The following is a 27,152-nucleotide window of genomic DNA, read 5'->3' as shown; positions in this document are numbered from 1 at the left end:
TGGAAAAGCGGAGTCAGATAGAGCAAAGTCCCAAATTTGTTTCCCGGTTTATTCTGAAAAGATTTAAGACCCTTTATCTAAACATATTCCAGCTGGTAAAGTAGGCTGCTTTTATTCATATTTTATGGTGAATTACCAAGAACTAGTGTGACTCTTGTTAGTTGCTGGTCCAAGCTATGGATATTTGGTTTCAGGTCAGATTAAATGGTGATGGAGGTGCTTCCCGCCAAAGTTTTGCTTGGAAAAAAGGACCTCATGTTGTGGTAAATCCTTGCAGCCTCCCCCTGGTGTGTCTTTAGACATGAGCGAGTCGCTGTCTGTGATGTTGCTGCTGCTGCTTGTCAGGTGGAGGATCAGTGAGGCAGACAGAGTCTGCAGATACAAAGCCCAGTCAGATGTGGAAAGCAGCCAGAAGACGGTTGAAAGAAGACGGTCTGCTGAGACTGATTTTCCAGTCACACCATGGATGTTTCAGTCATTTCTCTGTGGGTTTTTCTCATGCTTACATGTGCCTAATGTTTTTCTTTCATTTTACATTGGTTGTACTTTAGAATGGAATAAGATTAGCACAAAAAACGTCCTCAGGTGCTAAAGGGAAGGGCAGCGGAGGACGTTTTAGTGCTAATCAGTTCCGATAATGTACATTACAGGTCAAAATAACTTTTTTTGCCGTTCTTTTGACTATAAATACATGACTGTACTACTTCTCATAGCGTGTTCACATCTTTAGCCCCTCGTTTTCTTTCCAGTCATCTGGGGCTCCTCTGTGCAGCCACTTCCTGTTGACCTGCTGATGCACGGGCCTTGGAGCAGTGTTGTTTCCTCACTCTTGGACAGTTTACCAGAAGCTTTACATTCTTGTCATTTTTCATGCTGCAACAGAAACATCAAGCTTTCTCTTAGTGGTTTGGTCTTTGGCCTTGAATGCGTTGGGTTTTGGAAGTGATGATTGTTGAAGACTGTTCTCATTTCGGTGCTAACATATTTTTGTTAGTCCAATACCCTGTGACGTCTCTACAGTTTTTACAGTGTGCATCCACATCTGCGGTTTCAATGAGTTTCACCTAGAATGCTAACATTTTGGGTTGGCTCCTCATACACAAACCCATTTGCCCCTTGTGCTAACCAGTCGCGCACTGAAATGATGTTGCGTGACATTTGCTTTAGTGTAGAAGGTCAAACCAAAAGAATCTTGTGAGTCATCGCTGTTGTTAGTCTTCTGAATTGCAGAGTTTTCACTGTTCTGGTTGGGTGAGTTTTTAATAATTTCTTTAGAAAAAAGATTTACAAGATGAATTCTTCCAAGGCTCTTTCAAAGTAACTTTAGCCGTTTGTGTCTTAAAGGTGTGGTGATGTACTGAGTAAGAACAATGGGCTGCAGAGGCCCGAAGTTCATGTTTTTAGGCTTTCAGGGCAAGAAAGTTAGAACATTTCCAACTCAGGTTATCCAGTGTTTCGGTTTGATTTATTATATGGATTGAACTTTTTTTTCCCAGAATAAACAGCTTGTTTTTCTTTTTTCCTATATATTTTCAACTTGCATACCATAAGTCGTCTGTTTTTTCCTTTATACATTAGTCACTTCATTCAGTTATTGCTTTGTTTTTTTTACTGACACAAAACTACAGCACACACCCTCCTCCTTCAGGAATGTATTCGAGTATCTCCAGCTTTCGTCAACAAGCTAAATACCACAGAGAAGCGTTAATGTAGTCCAACAACTCAGAGTTTACGGCGATCAGAAAATGAAGAGGGAAACACAATTTCCTCTTTCTCATCCATGTTCAAATCTAATTCACTTCCACAGATTTAACTTGGCAGAGGATGTATTCAAAAATGGTTAGAATGAGTGTGTAAACACAGGAACGAGGCTTCGATGTTATCTGAAACTGGAAAATGACACAGTCATGTGGAGGCACACTGTACGGCATGTGCAGCCCTTAAAGCTTCACATTAATCTTTGATAATATAGCTTCAGTGAGTATTTTCCGCCGTCCCAAATAAACACAGCCTTATTTGTTTCGTATTGTCTTAGCACAATAAAATCACACGACCAACTAAAAGTCCTTTGCTTTAATTATTGTGCCAAATAGATTACTATTAAACACAAATGTTGTGATGTTTATGTTGTAAAGAATACTTTTTTTATAAATCAAACTTTTTGTTAGTAGAAAATACGTGACAATAGTATTAGAAACAGTCTGTGTGCCGTAAAATGCTCAACTCGTGTCAGATTGCTACCTCTGTCAGACACTGGAAACCCGGTGTTTTTGTCTCCACTTAAGCTTCCACAGCCATTATCGCTCATTCTTTTATTTTGCTCCTGTGTCACGATAATGAGTGAACTGCTGTGCATTCACAGCTCGCCTCCACCTCTCAGTTCAGCGCAGTTTGTTAGTGTTTAGCAGAGCTGTGCTCAGGCTTCCTGACGGCTGACATCAGCCCTCAAGTATGCGGTCCTTCATGGCTTAGCCAGATGAGATCCTGCGGCTCAGTTCATCTCAAGGTGCTGAGTGCTGCCCTCCTCTAAAAAGCTCTGTTATTTGAGGTGTGGATAAAAAACTCCCAGCTTTTTATCCTATTGCTGTGAAACAGTTCCATTTGTTTTGTCTCTTTGAAAAATCTCTAAAGGTTTGTGATGGAAGGAATGAACTGAGATAATTGTCTTTTCTTAACTTACAGACGCAATATTATAGGTCATTACTGGAATCATGTTTTAACAGAGAAGTTTATAACTCAAACTCTTGTGGCTGAGTATCATATTTCTGTTCAAACGACGTTTTAACTTTTTTCCCTGACTTTTGCCTAAAAGGAATGCTATTTTGAGTTTCCACCCTTTCTATTTTGTTAGACTGGTTGATACTTTTTGGTGTGGTAGCAGTATTTGAACCATTTCTGGTTTTCCATGAATTTGAAGGGTTCATTTAAAGCCCATTCTCACTCCGTGCTTTGATTACCTAACTGATAACGCACAGAGCTGATGGGTTTTCCAGAATGAACAGGGTGGATTTGATGTTTATTTTAATGGTAACGTGAGCATTCTCTTTTTTTTTTTTTGCCTCTGGGTAATGTCATTGCCATGTGATTTCCCCCTCCCCTACACTCAAGTATCAATCTTTTGTCTCGTGCTCCTCAGAATGAAGAGAAGCGAAACCTCAGCTTGGGTGGCCATGTTGGATTTGACAGCCTTCCTGACCAATTGGTCAGTAAATCGGTCACGCAGGGTTTTTGTTTCAACATTCTGTGTGTAGGTAAGTCTACTCGGTAATATCAGATCATTTGCTTTAGGAGGTGTTTGGGTCTTTCCTGCACTGGTGCTAAAAAGTTCACGTCCTAAAAACTTGTGATCATTTACAGGTGAGACTGGGATTGGAAAATCCACGTTAATGAATACTCTCTTTAACACCATGTTTGAAAACGAAGAGGCGAGCCACTACCAGAACGGTGTCTATCTAAGGCCAAGAACATATGATCTGCAAGAAAGTAGTGTTCACCTCAAACTAACTATCGTTGACACTGTTGGCTTTGGTGACCAGATCAACAAAGATGAGAGGTGAGTTTGCTGGACTGTAGTCCGATGTTCGTCAGTTTCCCCAGAAGTCTTTGCTTCTCCATAACGGCCACATTTCCTGCTGATATTAACTCAGTCTGTACAGTCTTGTCTGTCGTGAGAACAACTATCATTCCAAAGTTTTGCTATTTTTTTTTGTCTCTTTTGGATAAATGTGGGGGGAGCTGAGAGAAAAAAAAGAGGAAGTTGTTTTATTTAATTTATTTTTAAACATTCAACCGTGGAATGAAGCTTGCTTGTGCAGAGGCCAACTAACTGCACTCTCACGCCCTTTGATGGCAACTGTCTCTAAGCGTTTTAAACCAATACTCCGAAGGACAGATCCTCCAGTGGGTTGTAAATGCACACTATGTCAGGAATGGTGGAGGTGGACACCGAATGCAGGAGATTCGGCTTAAAGCAAGAAGCTAAAAGTTGAATTCATAAACTTTTACAAGACAAGACAAAAAAGCAACTAAACATCAACATGATGAAACTTGAACCAGATAGAAACAAAAAGAGTGCCCGAACTGGAAACCACAGCCTTAAATATACTGTGGGATAATTAACTGAGGACAGATGTGGATGATAAGCAAAAGAACCCAGGTGAGACTGTAACTGAGAGAACCGGAATAGAGAACATGACTTGAACCGAAGGAAGTATACCGGACAAACAAAAGCTAAAGGTAACAATCCTCACGCACCAAGGGCTTTCTGAAGGTCCGAGCGTTAACATTCCTCAGAGAAGACTGAAGATGGATGTGAAGGTAGAGGACCCACTTTGAAACACTCTGGATAGTTTGAGAAACAATGTTCTTTTTGACTTTCATGCATAAAAACATGCTTTTATTTGTCTTTATTTGTTTAAATAAATCTTCTTGTTCATCCTGTGTAGAGGAAGTAACTTCAGTGAATCCAAAAGTTCCAGGTTGAGTCATTTTGAAACAAAACATCTGACAAGATGTTGAAGCAATGAGGAAGAAGTCTCCTTTTTACTTCTACATTTGCAAGTCAGGGTTAATATAATAAAGTGTACAGAAAACCCTAAATATTTATAACCAAAGAGAAACTCAAGACTCAAACCTAAAAAAAACTGAACAAAGATAGAAGTCATATAAAAATAAACTAAACAAAATAACACGGCACTGTAAAAAAGTGTGCTTTAATAATCTACTGAATGAAAATAAAACAACGTAAAGCGCGTTTGGGAAATATTAAAAACACCATTAAAAATGGGACAAAAAAGCAAACATATCCAGAGTACTTTACATATGAGAAGGGTCAAAGCTTTAACATCAATGAAGCAGCAAATGGTCTCAATAAATTCCAAAATGCACAACCAGCAAAGACAATGATCCTCCCATCGAAAGGATCCCAAAGTCAATATTTCTCTCTGATGTGAAGGAAAATGAGCTGATATCAATCGTAAATAAATTCAAGAGTAAAAACTCAAAAGATAGTGAGGATATAGATATGAAGGTGGTGAAAAAGGTAATTAATAGTATCTGTAACCCTTTAGCGTACATATGTAACTTATCATTACAAACTGGGAGATTCCCAAACAGAATGAAAATTGCAAAAGTGATTCCTATCTATAAGAGTGGAGACAAACACCAATTTACAAACTATAGACCTGTCTCTCTTCTTCCACAATTCTCAAATTTTAGAAAAAATATTCAATGATGAATTGGTTACATTTATTGATAAATATAACATTATAAATGAAAACCAATATGGTTTAAGATAAAACAAATCAACTTCATTGGCTATCGTTGATGCTGTGGAGGAAATCACAAACGCTCTGGACAAAAAGAAATATGCAGCTGGAATTTTCATTGACTCAGAAAAAGCATTTGACAATCTCAATCGTGACATCCTACTTGACAAACTGGAAGTGTATGGGATAAGAGGACTAGCGCTAACTTGGGTCAGAAGCTATTTAACGGGAAGAAAACAATTTGTCAAGATTGATGAATATACATCAGAAACCAAAGAGATAAGTTGTGGTGTCCCACAAGGATCAATCCTGGGCCCGCTACTATTCAATATTTACATAAATGATATATTCAATGTTTCAAAGCTTATGAAACTCATATTATTTGCTGATGACACAAACATATTCTATTGTACAGATAATCATAGGGAAATTATCAATGTGGTAAACACAGAGTTAAACAAAATAAAATTATGGATGGAATTATGGATGGAATAAATTATCTTTGAACCTAGATAAAACCAAAGTGATGTTTTTTGGTAACTACAACGTAAATAAAGAGTTCTCAATTGCAATAAATAATGTCTTAATCGAAAGTGTTACAGAAATCAAATTCTTAGGGGTTTTAATCGATGACAAACTAAGTTGGAAGCCACACATCAGACATGTGCAAACTAAAGTCTCAAAAAGTATTTCAATTGTAAATAAATCTAAACATACATTAGAATACAACAGTAGATATTTATTGTACTGTTCTTTAATACTACCATATTTCACTTACTGTATAGAAATTTGGGGGAATAATTATAAGACCTCACTACATCCTCTCTTTTTACTTCAAAAACGAGCCGTCAGAATTGTACATAAAGCCGGATATCTTGATCATACAAACAATCTATTTTATCAATCTAGACTTTTAAAACTGTATGACCTTGTGGATTTTTACACTGCGCAACTTTTATACAGAGCCAGTGGGAAATCGTTACCATTCAATATCCAATAACAGTTCTTAGAAAATGAAGCAGGCAACAAACTGAGGGGATGTAGGAACTTCAAGATCAAATTGATAAGAACCACAAAGAACTGTGTGTCTGTGTGTCCGTGTGTGGCACTAAACTTTGGAACGGTTTAAGTAATGAGCTCAAGAAATGTGCAAATATTCAAATATTCAAGAAAATGTATAAAGACACTCTGATTTCAGGTTATGAAGATAAAAGGATTTAAGGATCAACAGGTGTTTGAATAATTCCAGATACATGTGTGAACTTGATTGTGGTGAAATAATCAAAGCTCTTTTAATTGCAACCAATGAGTATTACATTGTAATGTGCATTAATTATTACTGAAACGTTTTATTTACAATCAATAAGCTATCAATGTTGTTTACTTGATCTGCAATGTGTAGCAATAATTAATGGTTTATTATGATCATGTGTTCTAATGATAATCAATGACTATTACATATCGGTGACCGTTACTGTTTACTGAAATTGTGAATGAATGTTTTCTGAAGATAATCAATCATCAATAAGCACTGGATTTTGTTACTTGAAGAGAATTTTATTTGATCAGAACCGGATTTCAAAAACTGTAAAACTATCAAATAAATTAACTCAGTAGGGATGGGATTATATAAGCTTGCTTCTTCCCACTCCTTTTCAAGCAATAAATCAAGCTCTACTTAACTTTAGTTAATTATCTCTATATTTAATTAAGCAAATGTGATTTAAGTGACTTTTTTGTTTTGGTTTATTTTTTGTCTTTTTAAACTATGCATTTCAACATTTCTGTAATGAGTTTGATAAATATGTGTAATTTCTTTATTGCTTTTACTACAATGCTTGAAATAAATAAATCAATAAAAAAGTAATGAATTAGGAGTTATAAAATTATTTCTAACCCATAATAGTGTTTTAAGCTGCGTGTAGTTAATTTGAAACCACCTTGCATAACCGTAGCATATGAAGAAGTAAGCAGTACAAGTCTGAGCTGAGATCTTGGCTCTGTGTCAGATCGCACAGCAACTGGAAAACATAACTGCATCACTTCATGCCCCACTAACAAGTCTTTGGTTATGAATGAATGACGAGATAACTGTTTTTACTTGGAGTGGCTTCAACAAACCCTGACATCTTCTCTTTGGATCTCTTCACAGCTACAAGCCCATCGTTGACTACATTGACACTCAGTTTGAAAACTATCTTCAGGAGGAGCTGAAGATCAAACGATCCCTGTTTAACTATCATGACACCAGGATCCACATCTGTCTGTATTTCATTGCCCCAACGGGACACTCCCTCAAGTCCCTGGACCTTGTGACTATGAAGAAACTGGATAGCAAGGTACCTCAAATAGACACACAAATGCACGATTTTATTTTTGGGGTGAAACCAGACTCGTGTCAGAGAGTTTAACTGAAACCAACCTTCTCAATCATTCTGACTATGGTGGTTTTAACTGAAATACAAGATTCCTCACCTGTCTTAGAAGATTAAAAAATATGGATGTGCATGTTTTTGTCACAGTGTCACAGGGTAATAAAAAGAAAAACTGGCATTTTTTTTGCTCGAAAGGAATTCATTTGTTGAACTTAGTTTGAAGTTAGTGTTTTCTGTGGATAGTTTGTCATCCAAAGTCAATACATTTTATTTTAATGTATTGATTTTTCTGTGCTTACGTGTAAAACTGCTTTCATAAAATAAATAAGAATGTAGACCAAAACCAACAGTTTGATTTAAATGTCATATGCATCAAAGTTTTTTGATGCATATGACAAATTTGCGCCCTGCAATTGAAGTTAATTCCCGCTCTGCAAAGCACATTCTTCAGTGGGTTTATTAAATTGCTTAGATGTAATGTATAATATCTGTAGTTGATGTGAGAATTCTCAACATGTGCCGACTTAAGTTCATTTAGACACAGTTGCATTTCAAGACTTCTTTGTTGTCCAAGTCTGGATATAAAAAAGTTTAAATTATCCAATGCAAACAAACATGTGTGTGTTTTTTGTAATTAAAGTGCTGCTCAATAACTGAATTGTATTAAGCTAATTAAGAGTTTCCTTCGCAGTATATTAGTGTTTACAACTACCGGTACCTGTATCTGGACAGTAAAAGTGACAGAACGGCAGTCTGTGTGCTTTTAGCTAAATTCAGAACAAAACAGATGGTCATCTTGTGTCCAAAACCTGCCGCCTTACCGATGCCAACTGCCTGAGTATCTCCTGGTTTTCTGCTAAAGGTATACAGAATTACTGATTTGCATTCGATTTGTCTAATTTTTTTTTATTCTTGAGAAATCAAAATGTATTATAAAGCTTTGTTGTTTATATGCTCTCTTACCATAATTCAGCTCAAAAAAACCAAACCACAGGGATCTAAATATAGCTTTAGTGTTCTCCTACCAGCTTAAAGAGTGTGGAAAACCTGGCCAACATAAATTGCCAACATTTTTCTCAATTTTAAACTTTTTTCCTACAGTAATTCAACCTTGCAATGCATAAAAAATGAATTTATCCAAAGTATGTGGTAGATTTGCACAATTGTTCTAACCTCAGTGAGTCTATTCCAGCAATTTCTTTGAAATCAAAAATATTTATTTTACTATCATTGCTCAAGGTGGTTCTTTAAATAAAAGATGCTGTAAAGCAAACTATTTGAACTGCACAACATCAAAAAGTACAAACAAAGTAGCTTTGGTATTTTATACATTTCTGATTCGCACATATCAAGATGGGACCAAGATTTGAGTCTATATTTAGTACAGAAGTAACCACTAAACGTAACCCAAATTGCGTTTTTATTTCTTCCTTTTCATGTTTGTTTACCCCCCCCCCCCCCCCCCCAAAAAAAGAAATTTGTGTTTAAAGAAATAAATTGCCATGAGAGTACTCTAAACTTGTACTTGTACAGCAGTATTTTTGACAAAGGGAGCATGGCCGTGAGAGATTTTTATATTTTCTCTAGAAGCTGTTCAATAAATAATTGTCTGCCACAAATTTCTGTGAACTGAGTATTTTAATGGAAACCCAAATTGTCTTTAGGCTGGACTGAAAATGGACAACTTGGTTTTCTTTTGCTTTTTTTAAAGGTGTATTTTTATAATTTGGACACAATTTTAACTTTTCCAATTATCTAATTGAGCAATACAAAAAGTTCTATGCATGATCAAAAAAAAGCTAAATGCATTATTTTTTCAACAGAAGAACAGAAACTGGTTTCTCGCAGAAACCACAGTCTACATGTCGATCGGTAACCTCTGTTAAATCAACCAAGCGTGTCCTTTTCCTATGATCTGTGTACAATTAAGCATTAATTGTCACCAAACCTGCTTTGGGTGATTTATCTCATAAACTGTGGTTACATGAGCAAAATATCTTGATCGGATCATTGGTCGGATTATAATCCAACCGTGTCCATGGGATCAGGAAAACTTTTTCCGATTATAACAGAGCGCAGGGTCCAGACGTCACACGGGGCACGAAGAGCTCCTCCCCCGCACCCCCCCATGAGGGATGTAAGAGAGGGGAGAGGCGAAGAGCCAACGGGGCGAGGGCGGGGCGAGGGCGGGGCGAGGGCGGGGCGGCGCTTCGCACCGGGCGTCCGCAGAGCAGCCGGTTGGTCCCGTTTGAGCTCCAAAGCACACCGTCTATGCATGACGTTAAACCAGAGCTGTAGTGACACACGATCGGAATGAACCGTTTACATGAACAACGATCGGATCAACAATCGGGACCAATCTCGAGCTGAAAGAAATTTTGACCCGAACGAGTCTGATCGGGGCAGAGTATTCTGAACGGCGTGTTTACATGACGCATTTTTTTTTCCCGATCAGGCGTTCATTCCGATTACTTTTGTCCATGTAAACGCAGCTAGTGATTATTCTGCTCACAATTGTCTATCATGTGGTTACAGATGGTGCACTAAATTTACAAAAAAAACACTCGGAACTATTTTGGATTTAGACAGCTGGGAAAAACCCAGCTGTGGGAAACGAAGCAGCATTGCTGTCCACTGTTTTCTTAGTGGCAGCATACATCCATCTAACCTTCATCTCCTTTAGTAACCATACAAGGCCATTCACAGCACGGGATTAGTGGATGTACATGATTGAATCCGAGTTAAAGCATTAAAACAGTTGCTCTGCTGCAGATTATTGATTCAATAAAGTATGACGAGGCTGTGATTGGACTCCTAATGAGAGCTGGCGTTTGCTTTGAAGCACACTGTGGAACTGATGAGGGAAAGTGGGAGTCTTCCCATCGTCTCAGTCAGTGTTCCAGCCAGAACAGCTGTGTGAAGGAATGCAGGCGACCTCTTGTTTATTTCTCTGCTAGATGTTGATGGAGTCCAGTTTATCATCATAATCACATGATGGATTTTTGGTTCTGGTTGAGCTAATTTAGTGTTGCAATTTAATTTTATTTGGAAAAAGAAATCTGCCAAATCCCAAACAAATGTGTGTCTCCAATTTATTTTTCATTGCTAGAATTAAAATCAGCAGGTTGGATATTTGATTCGAATGTGAAAAAAACATATTGGATTAGCTTTTAATAATAATTGGATTATTTTTCATAGAAATGACTTATGATTTTAAATATTTAAAAAAAAATCAATACTTAAATTTACATCTTGTATATTTAAAAAAAGACTAGACTTTATTTATGTTTGTTGTTCTGATATTATTTCATGTTTGTATTTAGACAGCTGTTGTACATCTGTTTACTTTACTGGCAGATTTTATTTCCAAAACATTTCATTTAAAATTAATTTATGTCTCCTTATTTTTTTTCAACACAAGTATGTAAAAAAAAAATCAAACATTTTTCCTACTCTAATTTATATATATATTAAAAGAAAATGGTTTCTAAATTGTAAAGTATACGGACTTGTTCGCTGTCTGCAGTCATTATAATCACAAGTGGTGATTCAAGCTTTCATCTTTTGGCCAAAAGCAACCATTACACATTCATTTCATGCTCATATGCATTTAGGTTTGATTAAAACACATTTTTGTCTCACAAAAGCAACAGCTTAAGTAAGGAAGGAGTGATAGTGATAATAGAATACTGACAGATGAAGTTTTCAGAATCAGAAATAAACGCACGCCATGGAAGTCTAGGTTGCTTCTGTGAAGTGCATTATTTCTGATGATGCACACTTTGAAGGCCATCATCCCGCTCATACTATTGTCACTTACAAAAGAAATAAAAATTCAATCAGTTTTGAGTACTTTACTCTTGTTGTTTTTTTGGTTTACATCGCTTTTTTCATAAAAAGCAGACTATTTTTTTACATGGTGTGGTGCGTTGTCACAGTAAAGAGCCGCTTAGCCGGCTGATCTGGCTCCGACCTTGACTACAGCGTCAAAGGAAAGCGAAATATGTAAGGGTTAATGGCAAATTAAGTGTGCATTATCCGTTTTTATACCATGGTCCGGTTGAATACTCGATTCTGATTGGCTGCTGGGTATGCGTTAAAACCTGATAACCGCACGGTGAAAAAAGAAGTTCCGGTCGGCTAGCTTAAATGATTTGTATCACTGCGCCGGCTTCTGTGAAACATCCTTTTGCTTCATCATCTGGGCAAAAACAAGCGGTAAGCGATTAACTTTCCCTCTGAATTGATGCTTTATTCAACCCATCGGGACGATCAGCATATATATATCGCCGAATCTTGACTGCAGCGGTGGTGCTGCGCGACGCGGACTATATATATATATATATAGTACGCTGTTTATGAGAAAAGTTATCCAAATCGGGAAAAAAAACAAGAATTAAGGACTCAAACCTGGTTAATATGTATTGCTTTTGTAAGTGACCATGGTATAAGCGGGTTAATGGCCTTCGAAGTGTGCGGTTACTACTTTTTAACGCACTTCGCGAGGCTTCCACGGCGTGCGTTAAAAAGTAGTAACCGCACACTTCGTCGGCCATTAACCCTTACTTAACGCACGCCATGGAAGCCTCGGAGGACGGTTGTTTCTGCGAAGTGCGTTAAAAAGTGATCGTCCGATGGGTAAATAAAGCATCAATTCAGAGAGAAAGTTCACCTTTTACTGCTTGTTTTTGTCCAGATGATGAAGCTAAAGGTTGTTTTAAAGAAGCCGGCGCAGTGATGCAAAACATTTCAGCTAGGTGACCGGAACTTCTTTTTTAGGTGTTATCACTGTGGATTATACTTTTCAATCCACGCCCACCAGTCAATCAGAATTGAGTATTCACCCGGACCATGGTATAATTTATATTTAACTATCTTTCATTGTGTTTTTTTTTCTTTTCATCCTTTCTTAAGGTCAACATAATTCCCATCATTGCTAAAGCGGACACAATCTCCAAGAGCGAGCTCCATAAATTTAAAATAAAGATTATGAGTGAGCTGGTGAGCAACGGCGTGCAGATCTATCAGTTCCCAACAGATGATGAGGCTGTCAGTGAGATCAATTCCTCCATGAACGTAAGTCACCTTCCACCAAACACAAAACAGTCCGTGCACGTAGATGAAACTGTGTTTTACGTTTGTAAGGCTGGTTTGTACCAGCAGCATCGACTGAGATCATTTGTCTTTTAGCTGATTTATGCTTTTCCAGACTGTGCTTTAGCCACTCATGCTTTAATGCTCAATTGGTAAGCCAACAGTTTAGTTTTCCCTGGCACCAATTCTCTACAGTATCCTGATCTATTCATAGTCCGTTACATCAGTACCCACATGCACCGGCTTGTTCCCCGTCGCTTTAAGATGCCTGCTGGTTTCCACTCCCCTTTAAAGTCTGGCTGCAGCATATCAAGCTTTTTTTCCCACATAATGTGGTAATGCAGCTCTCAGAGCATAGCGGCTCTGAGAGCTGCAATAAGCTGTTTAATCACTTCAGCATTACAGAACTCTTGAACCTAAAAGCTCCAGTTCATGGGGTTAAATACGGTTACACTTAGCTTTGACAGTAGGTCAGTGGAATAACTTTTGTTTTATCTAACCTATTAAAATACTGTGTAAATGTAATGTGCAGATGATGCAGAAAAGTTGAAACAAATGAAAACTTGTCCCCAAATATCTGGCAGTGAGCTGCTAATGTTTTTATTTGAACCACATGGCTTTTTTTCCCTGCGCAGGCACATCTGCCATTTGCTGTGGTTGGAAGCGTGGAAGAGGTCAAAGTGGGGAACAAAACTGTGAGGGCTAGACAGTACCCTTGGGGTGTTGTGCAAGGTAAGAGCTGCCATGAAGCACCACAGTCGCAACTTGTGTGGTTGAGTTTCACAAGCAAATGCATTTCGGCTTAATGAGGACCAACTGTTCTTCTGCCAAACGGGGTCATGCCCAAAGGCCAATGTGGGTTTTAGCTGTGGACCATTTTACTGCAAACACTATTAAGTAATTTAAGGAAAAAAAAACATGTTTTGTTTAGAATAATTTTAAGTTTGATCAACTTGGAATAACGTCTATACTTTTACTGGATGAATGGGATGTCTAGCATCTATTTTTTAAACTTTCTGCAGCATTTTGTAAATATTTACTTGGATTGATACCCTTAAATGTTAAAGTACACTGCATCTTATTTGTTTATGGTTAGTTTGCATAGAAAAAAGTTGGTATTTAAGAATGGTTAAAGTGACACTCAGATCATATCGTGTTCGATTGTAAAAACTTTTCCAGTGCTCTTTATAGCCAAAAAACAAAACAAAACAAAAACCTGTCATTTTACGGGACGTAGTTTCTACAGAGCAGCAGTAGTTCATTAGAAATTTGCCTCTGATTTGTGGGCGGGTCAGTTGGTGCAGAGCAACCCCGCCCCTTTTCCTGTCCTTGTTGCTGAGAGCTCAAAGTGGGGAGCTTGTGTCTCGCTCAGCTGTATTTTCTACATGATCTGTTTGATTGATTCCTGATTCACAGCGATTAGAATAAAAAAATAGTCTGAAATACAATTTTAGGCTTAATTTTCTTTTTATGTCCTCCATCATCAGAAAAACGCCTCAAGTACATGTTCAAAACACGATTATCATTGCAGGGAACACATGCAGAAAATGTGTTCACACTGCAACCAAAAAAAGCTTCAACAAAGTCCCATTTAGGCTTGTTACTCATGTCGAACACCGGATTAGGGAAATATATGTTTACACAACTCACACCAGACATATTTTATGGCTGCGATTGAAATGAAAATAACATGCATGTGTACGCAGTAGAAGTCAGTAGTCTGTGCCATGTTAAATATTATTAAGGGCTGCAACTTTATACAATAATTGCTCAATGGAAAAAGGGAGCAATACAATCTGAATAATGAAAAACTGCCTTACAGTCCTTCTTCTCATAAAAAGTCTACACTTAGGTGGAATTCCTTCTCACAATGTATGGAAATATCAAAATGATGCGTTCAAAAAATACCGTTTTAAATAATAATGTCTGTAGTCTGTATCCTGGATAAAAAAACGTCCTGTTTGCTGCAGCATGGTGACTGCACCCCGCTGTCTGCCTGTTTATTTATGTGCACACCCTTTTACTACTGAGGTGGGACTTCCTGCAGAGTGACTCTGAAGCCTGAGCGCATTTGTTTTATTTATTTTTGTGGAGGCAGCATTGTGCTTCCCCGTTTTCCATGCTACACTGGTCTCCTATTCTCCTCGTCCTCTGTGGCGTCCGCTGTCCTGGGAGGTTTGTCTCCTGCAGCTAGTTACTCTTTGTTTGTCAACGGCTTTCATTTATTAACAATGCACAGAAACGTGTCATGAGAATATCACCGCTAATGAGGGTGTGAACCTCCCAAAGAAGATCCTTCCCTTCCTTCTCTCCTCCCCTCTTTCCGGGTTCATTTCTCCCTTTCGCCGTCCCTCCCATCCTCTCTTAGCTCCATCATCCAATGACCACTCTCATTCCTCAGCCCTCAGAGGACATTCTGCGGTTATTTGTTCAGCCAGCTTTGCGTCTCCAGGGGGACAAATTCCTAAGGAGTCAGTGTGAGACAACAGCTCAGTTCAGTAACAGATTCATGTCAAGTAATCACAGCATTAAGTGAAGCTTTAAAAAAACAAAATCAACGACGGGTAGCAATTACATTGTGTTTTGCGGCACGGCATCAAGGTTTAGTTCGTTTTCTTTTAATGAGAGTTTTTATCATTGCAAGAAATGATCATTTATGTGTAAAAATCTGAAGATCTTACAGTCCCAGTAAACTGAGATAAACCAAGCTCATCTTTTAAAGGATAATTGGTAAAGCAGTACTTTACAAACATATATTTTTGGGTCGATTTTTAAACGAATCCGTTTCTTTCACCACCATTTTATCCATTCAGAGCTTATCATCATCTGAGGTTGAAGAAAAGTGTCTGAAGTTTCTATTTATCTCTTTCATTTATGAAAATGGGAATCTGTCACTGTGAAGCGTTTGTCCATGGCAGATGTTATTTAGAAGGGTTATTGTAGCCTCTCAAAGAGCCATGGGAAAGTTTCATTCCCCTCCAGGGGAAAACAGAGGATTGACTGTTTCCTGACAAAGAGAGTTGTTAGAAAAGGGCCTCAGTGGGTGTGTGCTTATCTTTCCTCATCATCTCTGAGACCCCGAGCATCTCTTTGACCACACATTAGTTTTTATGGCAAACAGAGACGAACAAAAACTGAAAACTGCTCTCTGCCGCTGAGGTCGGCAGCGCTGCACTTGTCACGTCTCTTCATAAAGCAGCATTTTTTTTTTTTTTAAAGAATTGAGGCGTGCAATGGCTGCTGCACCAAAGACAGTTTGGTTGCCCTTTGTGCTTGCAGATCTGATGAACAGAAAGTTATCTATTTAGCTTGTGTATCATGTGCTTTGAGGTCAGGTAGCTGTTTACTTTTCTGTTTCCTCATCTGAGTGTTTCTGTCATCCAGTCACCAGACACACACGCTTGTGTTGCTCAGGCATTTTGAGGGCTCAATGCTGCATCAGTCAGGAAACTGGCCTTCATTCTGGACTCAACGGGGGGGCTGCTACAGTTGGAGGAACCTGGATATTTTCCCAGAAAACTGCAATTTTCTTTGCTTTTAGTTTGTGTTTTAACGGTGACCTCGGCAGTATGGATATGTCCCATCATGTGGAGAGGTTTAGTGTTTCAAAGCACCTTTAAGCTTTGCTGTGTCACTGTTGTTTTGTTTTTCTCAAAGCTTGCAGCTTGTGCTGGCATTTAAACTCAGCAGCATGCATCCTTTTAGCCATCTCTCAGCCAAATTGAGATTCATGGCGGCGTCAGAAACGGCTTCCTTTCAGTCAGTGCATGATCTTTAGGTCCAGTGAGGTTCTATGAAGAGCTTTACAGGATAAACTTTGCAACATTTGCTAACTTGTTTCCTAAAACAATAAAACAACACGTTTCCTTTAACCCTATAACACTTTCGGTTTAAAAAATTACACCATCATTTTCGCCGGGTAATTTTTACCCAAAATATTATACCCAACAAAAAGTATTTGTCATCAAAAAATAGATCAAAACATGACAACACATGATAAATTATAGTGGTTTTCTTTTCCACTTTTTAACTGTGGGATGTGTAACAAAATGAGAAAGAAAAACATAGAAAGTTCCTAAAAACATGTTCATAAATTACTGAAAAATTAGAAATTTGAGAACAAAAAATTCCTAAAAAATAATAAAATGATACTAGAAACCTGGTCTTTGGTCCAGCCATTCCTGGGACATGTGGGAATTCTCTGAAGGCACAGACTCCGACATTGAAATACATGAAAATATTTTTGCTCGGGTGAAAGTGCAATAGTGCTCCAGGGTTCAAATACTTGGGTTGAGACTAGGTCTTTCTTAAATATGTGACATGCAGAGTAGCATTTTGTAAACTACCAAATATTCACTGTTTTTCTTTATTAAACATGAAATCTAAACCTTTGTTGTTGTTGCTAAAAGTCATTGCAGCAGTTGAATCATTGGTGCTGGAAATGCATTCAGACTTTCCAAATAATTTTTTGTTAAATACGTGTTTCATGCTTTAAATATCTAAAAATGAAATGTACAGTACCACTAAAGAAGATGTCTTTCGATGAGGCACATCTGCACATTAGCGGCTGACACGCTGACTGTCATTAAACAGAAAATCTGGACTGTCTGATTTGTCCTTTTGTGTTAACTTTGATGTTTTTGTCTTGTTTCAGTTGAGAACGAGAGCCACTGTGATTTTGTAAAACTCAGAGAGATGCTGATCCGAGTCAACATGGAGGATCTGAGGGAGCAGACCCACGCACGCCACTATGAGCTGTACCGCCGCTGTAAGCTGGAGGAGATGGGCTTCAAAGACACAGATCCTGACAGTCAACCAATCAGGTAAAAAATAAAAAAAGCAGGCATAGCAGAGAAACCCGCTAAGCCGGACCTTTTCTGTCCATTTTCACGTAATCCTCTCTGTCTTCTCACAGCCTTCAAGAGACCTATGAGGCCAAGAGGAAAGAGTTCTTAGGCGACCTGCAGCGCAAAGAAGAAGAGATGCGACAAATGTTTGTGAACAAAGTGAAAGAAACTGAAGCAGAACTTAAAGAAAAGGAGAAAGAGGTCTGTTTGTCCTGCCATTACTTTATCGTTTTCTACTTTGATATACTGTAGTTGTACGTCCGATCAGCACTGCAACAGCTTAGCTGCTCATGTTTAGGAAATGTCATCATTTGTGGAAGCAGAATTTTGTGTGCAGCTGCTGGGTTGTGTTCCAGCTGTAACAAAATTCACTCATATCTGCTCTACAATGTGAAAGATTTTCCTTTTCTCATCTTCTTCGTTGGGGGACATAAGAAAGGAAAATGAAAAACATACCTTTGCTTAGGCTGTAGCTCTGTGGAGAAAAACAATTCTATAAGTCTGGATAATGCAGGTTACGCAAAAACACCTTTGATCCGTCGCTCTGCTGGCAGATTCTGTGACTTTTGATTAGAGTTTTTGTACGCTAGGTGGTGCATGTAAGAGACAAAAAAACAAGCTGTAAAAAGCATAAAGTATAAAATATATATGTATCTTTTTATTGCTTTGGACATCCAATCTAAATCTGAATACATTTCCAATTTCAACAAATATTTTCATTTTTCTGAAGAAGTATCTCTAAAACGTTTTGACATGAGGGTTTCTGAGGCTTTAAAAACTAAAATACTCGTGTGTTCATTTATAATAATTAGCTTTCCCCTCTGCCACTGTTCTGTCTGCCCTTATCTGCACAGTTGCATGATAAATTTGAGCATCTGAAGCGGATACATCAAGAGGAGAAGAGGAAAGTGGAGGAGAAGCGGCGAGACCTGGAGGAGGAGCTGAATACTTTCAACAGGAGAAAGATGGCCGCTGAGACTCAGTCCTTATCTCAGCCTCTCAAGAAAGACAAAGACAAGAAAAAGTAAGAGCACTTCACCTCTCTCATTCTTTTTCAGAACAGATCACTGCTTTTTCTCAATCTGTCTCTTTGCTTATAAATAACCCTTTTTGCTGCTTTTGGCCCTCTGGTTTGGTTGATTATTTACTGGCAAGAAGTCGGCTTTGTCCACAACAAGCCAAGCCTTCAAGGAGTGTGCTTACTGTTGTAAACTTTCTCTGATACACACATATTTCAGCTTTAATAAGAGTCTGGCATGCGTGAAGGAGACTTCCTGACTCTTTGCTCTGCCCAAGCTTAACATTTCCTGCGCCTTCACTCTTTCCTTTAAATTTCCCTCTGGATATTTGGGGAGGAGGCAGGGAGTTTGTTTTCTGAGGGTGATGAAGGACTCGCCTCAAGAGGACAGAACAAATGGGTTTACTTTACATGATAGTTATTTTTTTTTTTAGTGGGTTGTAACTTTTGTAGTTCTTATCTGCAGTAAGTCCAGCTGCTTGCTGTCATAGTGAATGGGTTATCCTTGTTGCCCAAGCAGAGCAAACCGGTAATATTGTTGGTGAAAAGGATCTGTCAGACCTGCACGCATCAGCCTTGGCGTGCAGTCGAGACTTCACTCTTAAAAATGTGTTTCCGCGCAGCCGGTCTAAGGCTGGGCGGAAATGAAACGGGAGCTTTTTGACTCATCTGGTTTCAACATGATTCTGGAGGAACCCGTCCCCATTCATTCCTGTCTCCATGTCACATCAGCCATTAACAGACATTCTGACCCGTGGAATGAAGGTTTTTGTTTGGTTATTGTTATTTTGTGCAGCTTGTGAATATTTGGAGTCATTTCTAAAGTGTTTTTTGAGGCACCAACAAGATATGTGCAGGTTTTTGGTGATCTACTAGTGCTTCTCATGGACTCTGATTCATAGTTGAGCTGGTTAGTATGATGTGTGGTTTTAGACTTTACAGGTTAACGAGTAGACATGTGGCGCCACCTTGTGGCTGCTCAGTCACACTGCTGCTAAGAAACAATCTTCCATTTTGTGAGTTTGAGGCTTAAATTGTTTTTGTTTTTTTATATATATTATTATTTATTCTGGATCAAATGTATAATAATAAAAGGAGCTGACGCAAAAGCTAAAGCATTAGTTTTATTTTTACTAACAGCATTCCAGGCTTCTGTCCTTTCTCACACCTTTAGGATTATAAAACACAATTTATCATTTAAATAGACAAGTACTTCATTTGTTCATTTTTATGTTTCATTTTTTTTCAGTTAATTTATGGCTGCTGTACACCCATCCACACATGACCATGGATTTGTTCTCCATCACCATAACAACGACTACATCTGTCTAAATTTTTTTTTGTGGCTTCTTTCTTTTATTTTTTGACATTCCATCTTGACACACGGACCAAAGACACTGAGGATGATGATGATGGTGGTGAAGCCACGGGAGAAAACGGAGTGGTGAGAGCTGAGAAACAATCCATCCGTGACCATCTCATTCATTCAGGATCTTTCTATGTTGTTTTGGACACTTTTATATCTTTACTATATATGCATTTTTTTTTTTTTACCTGGTGATTGTACTGTTTTTTTCTTTGTCAATTTATGTGTTTCACCCTAATCTATTCACACGTAGACGACGCATTAAAAGCTCACAGACATTTTGACTTGCTACCACATCGTAGACACACCTGGACGATGCATTTGAGGCATTTTATAGGTATCATTGTTTCGACTGTAAAACCAGTTTTGAAAATCTCTCAGGTGTGTTGTGTCTGTTAACAATTTTATAACATAAAAGATTTAGCGTAGTAAAACAAACCCCGGCATCTTTGATTAGCAATAAGTGAGTACCTGTATAAATGCATCGATTGCATTTATACAGGTACTCCACAGGTAGTCCTTCAAATCTATGCAATGTTCTGGTGCTGTGAGTCCTAAATTTTACGTGAAGTTTTTCTAGAGTTGACCAAGTTTTATATGCAAAATGTACTAGTTAATAAAAGCATGTTGTTGTAAGAAGGTGTTGTACATGATCTAAACATGGGCATTGTGTTGAGGTTAAAGGTCACACTCATGTGGACGCCACAAAACATTTAAGCCTCCTGTTGCTGTAAAAGTTAACCCCAGACTTTGATAAGAGTGCAGCTGTATTTACTGTCTGTAGCTGGAAATAAATCTGCCCCCACGCACCCCGCACTTCCTGATTTTGCTGCGTCTCTCTGCAGTTTGTGTGCATTTACTCCTAGAGGGCGGGAATTGCTGTGGCAGGTGAAGACCCGCTGGGATGCAGTTAGTCTGGAGAGCAAACACCTGTCAGCTTGAGATGCTCGTTTCCTGTTGAAGCATTTCCCCCAAACCAGAGAGCTTTTTTTTTGGGGGGGTATCAGTTCAGGTTGGTGTGCAGCGGCTTGCAGAAGGCGAGCTCTGTCAACGAGCATCAGAAAAGTACATTTGCTGACTTTGTTCATGAGAAAAGGAAGCGTGTGGGTGAGAGACTTGCTCAGTAAGTGTGTTAACACAAATGTTATGATTGTAGCTTTTTGCAGTCAAGCAGAAAACTGTAGATGATTGTGAAAACCTATGCAGTCCAGCTTAAAAAAATATGCCATTAGAACCAGGTAAGCTTTTAAAATTAAGTTAAAAGAAAAAGTTAACAAATCGAAGTATTCAAATGTACTTTTTAAACGAAAATTTAGAACATAAGAATGTGTGCGGAAATACTTGGAGGACAAAAAGTTCTGTATGTGCTAAAAAAAAAAAAAAAAAGGTTGAGGAGGGAAAACATCTGTTCTGAGTTAGAGAGGTAAATGTTTCTAGGACAGTCTTCCCAGGAGTGAAAGTACCAGCAGGTTCACCCCAAGGTTAAGAAAGCCCTAAAAACTCGGCTAGAATCTCCGCCGTAAACCAGGCGAGAATGTTGAACAGTAAAACCAGGACTGGAGCTTTGTTTACAATAGTTGTCAGGAGAAACCACCTTTTTAAAAATAACTTGTCAGCACATCTTGGGTTTGCAGTTATTTTGAAAGGAACCACAAACCTCAAATGCTCTTGGATAGAAAGACGGTGGGGAAGTTTGTCCACAGAGCCCTGCTGAAACCGACCCGCTTTTCGGCACAAACGTGGTGATGGAGCCGCCACAGCCTGGGTCTGTTTGAATCTGAACGTTTCATTTTTATTCGACGTTATTATACAGCCGAACGATTTATTTTTTTGTTGTTGAATTTTGCTTGTAAAAGTTTTGAATTCAAACTGATTTTCGGTAAAAACAACTTCTAGAAACTGTCCTTTCCTCCTAGGACAGAATTGAGTTCAGATCATCTTTAGGCTTTAAATACTTTAGAGGGACAGTGAAGTTCTCTGCTGTCCCAGAGTAGGATTTCTTTTTCATCAAGAGGAGGAGGCAGCACTGTAAAAGTGCTCTTCCTTTCTAAGTGTTTTCTGTGTCAAAGCCCTATTATTATTCTGTCCACCACCTGCAGGGCACCCTGGATTCAGTCCAGCAGCACAGGATGTTCAGAGCGCTCAGTTCTGTCTTTAACTCGGTGTGCTAACAGATCCCAGCGATAATCGCTCCCTGACAGCAGCTGCTGTAGCCCTACGCTGCTGTTAAAGGTCTCCAGATACATTTCATTGGTCACTTTGTGCAATGAACACATCAGGACTGCAAACCCAGTTGTTTTCCTAAAAGATGTGCTGGAGACTGAAAAGAGACACGTTCAGCTGCTCCTGACAGTTTACATTTATATTAAACAAAACATTAATTTAGGTCTGAGACAACACTTGTATAACCCTAACAGTTTGCTATAACCTTTAAGACTCTAAACAACAAATCTGAGTTCAAATGAAAGTCTTAAAATTGATAATTTCTTTCTACACAAATTGACTTTTTATATTTTTATTATTTATCTTTAACATGACTTTTTTTTTTACTTTAAATTACTTTTTAAATGATTTCTGATGTCGTTTTCTGACCTAATGTTTTTAAAAATTTACCTTTTCCTGACTTTGTAAATCACTTTTTCTTTTGTTAAATGATTTTTCTGAGTATTTTCATTTACTTTCCCTTCAACATTGGTTATGACCTTTTCAGACAGTTTTAACATTGATTTTTTTTTCTTTAACATTGATTCCAACTTTCTTTTTTTTACATTCAAACTTTTTGCCGATTTCTTTGTCTGAATTGTTTTCTCTAACATTGATCTTGACTTTTTTTATTCAAAGACGGTGAAACTTTAGACTTTCAAGTCGTAGCTTTATTTCTGTGTGTTTACAATAATAACAGTACAATACAGCTGCCTTAGTACTTGGAAAAAAAGGAAAACAGGCCAGTAACTGCAGAATAAGGAGCAAAGACTGAAAAAAAGAAATGTTTTCACATTAGACATTATTGCTAACACAGTTCAATGTCTTGGGGGTTTAAATGTTCAGCCTTGGCCCTTCTGGACCCACTTTGAGCTCATCAATGCTCCAGTTGTACTTTTTGCCATCACCTTATTAAAGGTGAAAGTGATTTTTACTAAAGAAAGACAAGAAGCCTTCACGCCAAACTTAAAATTTATACATTATTTGTGAAAAATAAAACAAAACATCATTAATCCAGATGTCTCATCGCAATTTTTTTAAAATTTCCTCTAGTGTTGAACTAATCTCCCAAAGGTGCTTCCATTTAATCGATAAATCACAAAACAAGACATGCAGAAGCATGTAATAAAAGAAAAAACACGTTTGCATTAGTCATGAAAATAAAGCTTTTAAGTAATAAGTCACTTTTGTAAATACGTTTAGTATGAACAAGGTTTAAAAAAGTAAAAAAAATGTAAAATACATATATATAAAATGAAAAAAAAAAAGCTTGCTTTTATCTCAAAGTGCTTTGTGGCCGAGGAAGAACCTGCGCACCAAGATGCCTCACAGTAACTGAACTCTGAAATATAAAAAAAGGAGGGAGAAAAAAAAAATCACTCAGAAAAACCACAAAACATTCAGATCTTCATCCAGTCTCCCTCAGTAACTTCTCTAGTTTCTCCTCAGCTGCTGTGCCGTCACCTCGTGTCTTCTTTATTGCCCCCCCTTTCTACATTCAGTGGCTTTGGACGACTGCATAGAAAGGGTCAAAACGATTCATTTGACCCTGGAGAGCTTGTTGTAAACTGGGCTTCCAGCTGTGCACAGGTGATAGACACGGACGGTGTGCGAAAATGTCTGGCTAGTTGACAGCAGGGTGCAATGGCGGGCAAGGGGAGACGGCCTTTTGGGGTGCAAACAAAGCCTTGACGTTGTCGCCGTCTTCCTCTGGATTTGTCTCTTCATTGTACAAGCGCCTCAAACCGTCATAATATTCATCCAAGTCTCCCTGCTGGCTGCCACCACGCCCTCTCCTGGCCATGCGGAGGCGCCGCGAGGGCCTCCAGGCTCGCTGCTGATGCTGCTCTCGGATATGGGCGCCGTCAAAAATGTAAACGGCGTTGGTCGGCAGGGAAAAGTCCAGGCTGTGTAGGTACTCGTCCACCATCTCTTTACAGTGGATAAACTCGGCACTGTCCACCTAGAAGAAGCAGATGCGGAGATGAAGGCATCCGTCTAGATTCAAAGGTTTAGAAACAAACCAAGATACACACAGGCTTCAGTTTTTTGCCGGTGTTTTCACTGTCAAGTCAATGAAAGGTTGAATGTTTGCCCCTCTTTTACCTGGAAAACATCTTAACATTTCAAAATACCAGTATGTGCCTTACTAGGACTTCTTTATATACCGTAGATTCCAAAGCATTTTCTCATAAAAAAGTGAACTCTGTGAAACAAAAGTGACATGATTTCTGTAAAATTCCACTCTTGTTTCCGAAATACAAACTATAGGGCAGGGGTGTCAAGATCCTGGCCTTGAGGGCCTGGTGTCCAACATGTTTTCCAACCAACCTGCCATTGAAGCTCATGGTTGGCTAAACACAGCTGATCCAGGTCATCAGCAGCAGATAAGACAGGAGTTCTGGAAAACCAGCAGGAGGCCAGCCCTTAAGGGCTGGAGTTTGACACCCCCCCCTGCTATAGGGCATTCATCCAGAACCAGCCCTATAGCTAGATTTTGTTATTTCAAAATCAAAAATAAGCGGCGGCAGACCCTTACTTGTGCTTTCTTCAGCAGATCAGTGAAGACCGAGAACCAGTCTGGTGTGAGTGCCTCTAGTTCCAAAGTGATGATGGCCAAGGCCAACGTGGAACCTTTGAACTGCCAAAGCTGGTGGCAGGCCATACAGTGTTGCACCTGCCTGGTCCACAGCGCCACCTGGAGGCCTGGAGGCATTTTCTGATGCCCTGATCCACAGTTTAGGGCTGCAGGGTCTGGAGAGGAATCAACAACGGGGCTGAGACCGATGGATGGAATGAGATGGGGGTGGCCGGAGACGAGCAGGGCGTGGAACTAGAGAAACGAGACCAAAATGTTAGCATGATGATGTCATTTGTCATTTTTCCGTCCCATCAGTTTTCCCATCAACCTTTCGTCTTGACAACTGTACCATTCATATCAGTCCGTTTGACAGTCAAATTTAAGGAATGAAGCTCTTGTTTTCATGGTGAACTTGTTTTGTATTGTATTCGTACAGTGCGTTTCCGTGTTCCTTTTTGGGCACTATATATCAAACTCAATCTTTGTTGGGCTTCAATGTACAAAATAATGTTTGTTCTCTGGTCAAAAGAGGAAAACATAAAAAAGAACTCTTTGTATCGACTACGGCAAACCTGATGGGTTCAGACTAAAGCTGCCTCTAGCTTTAGTTCAGTTTATGATTCGACGCCAACCGTGTTACATATCGATATAAAAAGTCGCCTTTTTACACATCAGAATCAGCTGATTTACAGTGATCGCGTTAATGGTGGAAGAGTTAGGGTGTGTCAGAGCGTTTGTTATTTAGGTGTTGCCGGCGACATCTCCGGTGTAAAAGGGTTCAAGATAGTCTCTACAGACAAACCCTTTTCCACTGATGACATTTAAACCACTCTGTAATTTCAATGACCAACACAAGGTGGCAGTATGATTTTGTTGTTGTAGCTGGAGCTGACATAGCATGCAAATACTAATAATGTGGCAAATACAAGTTTTTTGGTCACCAAATTGATTCTTTGTTAAGATTGCCAAAGAAAGACAAATATTTTAAACATTCAACCAGGAAACTGGCTCCATTTCTCTATTTTGTAAAATATTTTGCACACTTTAAACGTCAATAAAAGCAGTTAGCATGCTGGCTGTATTGTATTGTAGCCTACTAGTGAAGCTAAGTTACAATACAATAAAAGCTGAGATGGAGCAGAAAGCCTGTTTTTGGCCTGCAGTAAAAATTTGACGTAGAATCATAAACTGGCTTCATAAACACAATTATAAAGTTTTCTTCCTTTTTTTTTTGTAAAGTTAAATTTCTCAGTTTTTTTTTCACTCATTCAAAATTATTTTGATCTGTGTGCTTTTGTTTACCAAAAGGTTAAATAAGCCATGGGGTTAAAAGAAAGTTAAACTGCAGAGGGAGGTGCATCAGCATTATATAGTTTAAAGAAATAAATAAAAAAAGTCCTCTTTCTGACCCCACCTGACCACCGGGTCATGTAGCAAACTGCACTTCGGCCTCTCATCTAGCTGATTGTGCCTCCCAGAGCTTGAACTCAGATTCAGGGGAACATTGCAAGGTTAAGGCTGTGGATCTGTAAATCCCCTTGTATACTCATAGGTGTCATGGTGGAGACTTTGTGCTGTTCCGTAGACAGAAAAGCATTTTATGTCATATTACCAGGAAATGCAAATTCATTTATTCAGGGGAAAAGGAGGGAGTGGTATTGGGAGATATTTAAATTAAAACTGTAATGTTTTTGAAATATATTTATTTGAACAGTATAGAAAGAGAAAATGTATTTATTTTGGTATGTTTTTATTTTTACATTGTCTTTATTTTCAAAGTTGTGGATTTTGTAAATCTGAAAGTGATGTCTGAGAACAATAAAAGAATGAACAAAAGAAAAATCCTTACACTTCTGTGGCTAAAATCCAAGGCAGGTCTTTAAGTTTTTTGGTTTTACATTTTTATTTTTATGATAGGTTTTATGTTTTTCTAATCAACAACATAAAAATGACATCTAATCACAAATTCTGATTTCACTGATAAATTTAAAGTTTTCTTTTTGTTTTGTTTTGCTTTTTACGTCAGGAATGAAAACAAATTTTTTAAAGATATAAACATTTGGCAGTAAATTAAGGTGTAAAATTGAAAAATATCGAAGGGCTTTTGAAATTTGACAACATAAATGACATTTTTCATCAAAGCACCATCTCAGTGGCTGCAGGACAGCAATCAGAAGTGCCTTGGCCTAACACACATGCACGATTCCATGCATGCTGGCTCACAAATCCAGTCTCTGTAGGACTTCATGTGCTTCTCCCGTGTACCGATTTGAGCCTAAATTAGAATGAAAATATCTAATCTTCCACAGCCCCAAATAAAGTTTCCAGAAATAGTAATTTCATTAAACATTCACACAGAAGACCTTGTGTTGCTTGCAAAAATCATGGGTTTGTTTGCTGGA

The 27,152-nt window shown here is 38.5% G+C and overlaps 1 protein-coding gene across 3 annotated transcripts in view; it reads left to right on the top strand.

The window, feature by feature from the left end:
* septin8a (septin 8a) overlaps window positions 1–26,592 on the top strand; it is a 32,478-nt gene extending 5,886 nt beyond the window's left edge. Inside the window, exons 2-10 of one of the 3 annotated variants that reach the window (XM_078930633.1) lie at window positions 3,137–3,251; window positions 3,358–3,553; window positions 7,420–7,606; window positions 12,557–12,718; window positions 13,372–13,468; window positions 17,391–17,559; window positions 17,652–17,784; window positions 18,438–18,607; window positions 24,727–26,592. In XM_078930633.1, the coding sequence (XP_078786759.1) occupies window positions 3,137–3,251; window positions 3,358–3,553; window positions 7,420–7,606; window positions 12,557–12,718; window positions 13,372–13,468; window positions 17,391–17,559; window positions 17,652–17,784; window positions 18,438–18,607; window positions 24,727–24,892 (1,395 nt within the window). In that variant the 3' untranslated portion in view covers window positions 24,893–26,592. Of the gene's footprint in view, window positions 1–3,136; window positions 3,252–3,357; window positions 3,554–7,419; window positions 7,607–12,556; window positions 12,719–13,371; window positions 13,469–17,390; window positions 17,560–17,651; window positions 17,785–18,437; window positions 18,608–19,850; window positions 20,784–24,723 lie in introns of those variants that run through there. The other 2 variants (XM_020708680.3, XM_078930634.1) reach the window with 2 other exon arrangements.
* Window positions 26,593–27,152: the final 560 nt, after the last annotated feature.

This window comes from Oryzias latipes, chromosome 14 (genome assembly GCF_053564925.1).
Source record: "Oryzias latipes strain Hd-rR chromosome 14, Olatipes_Hd-rR_3.1".
Lineage (NCBI taxonomy): Eukaryota > Metazoa > Chordata > Actinopteri > Beloniformes > Adrianichthyidae > Oryzias > Oryzias latipes.
Note: the sequence above shows the minus strand (reverse complement) of the source record. Positions and strands in the feature narration are given on the sequence as shown.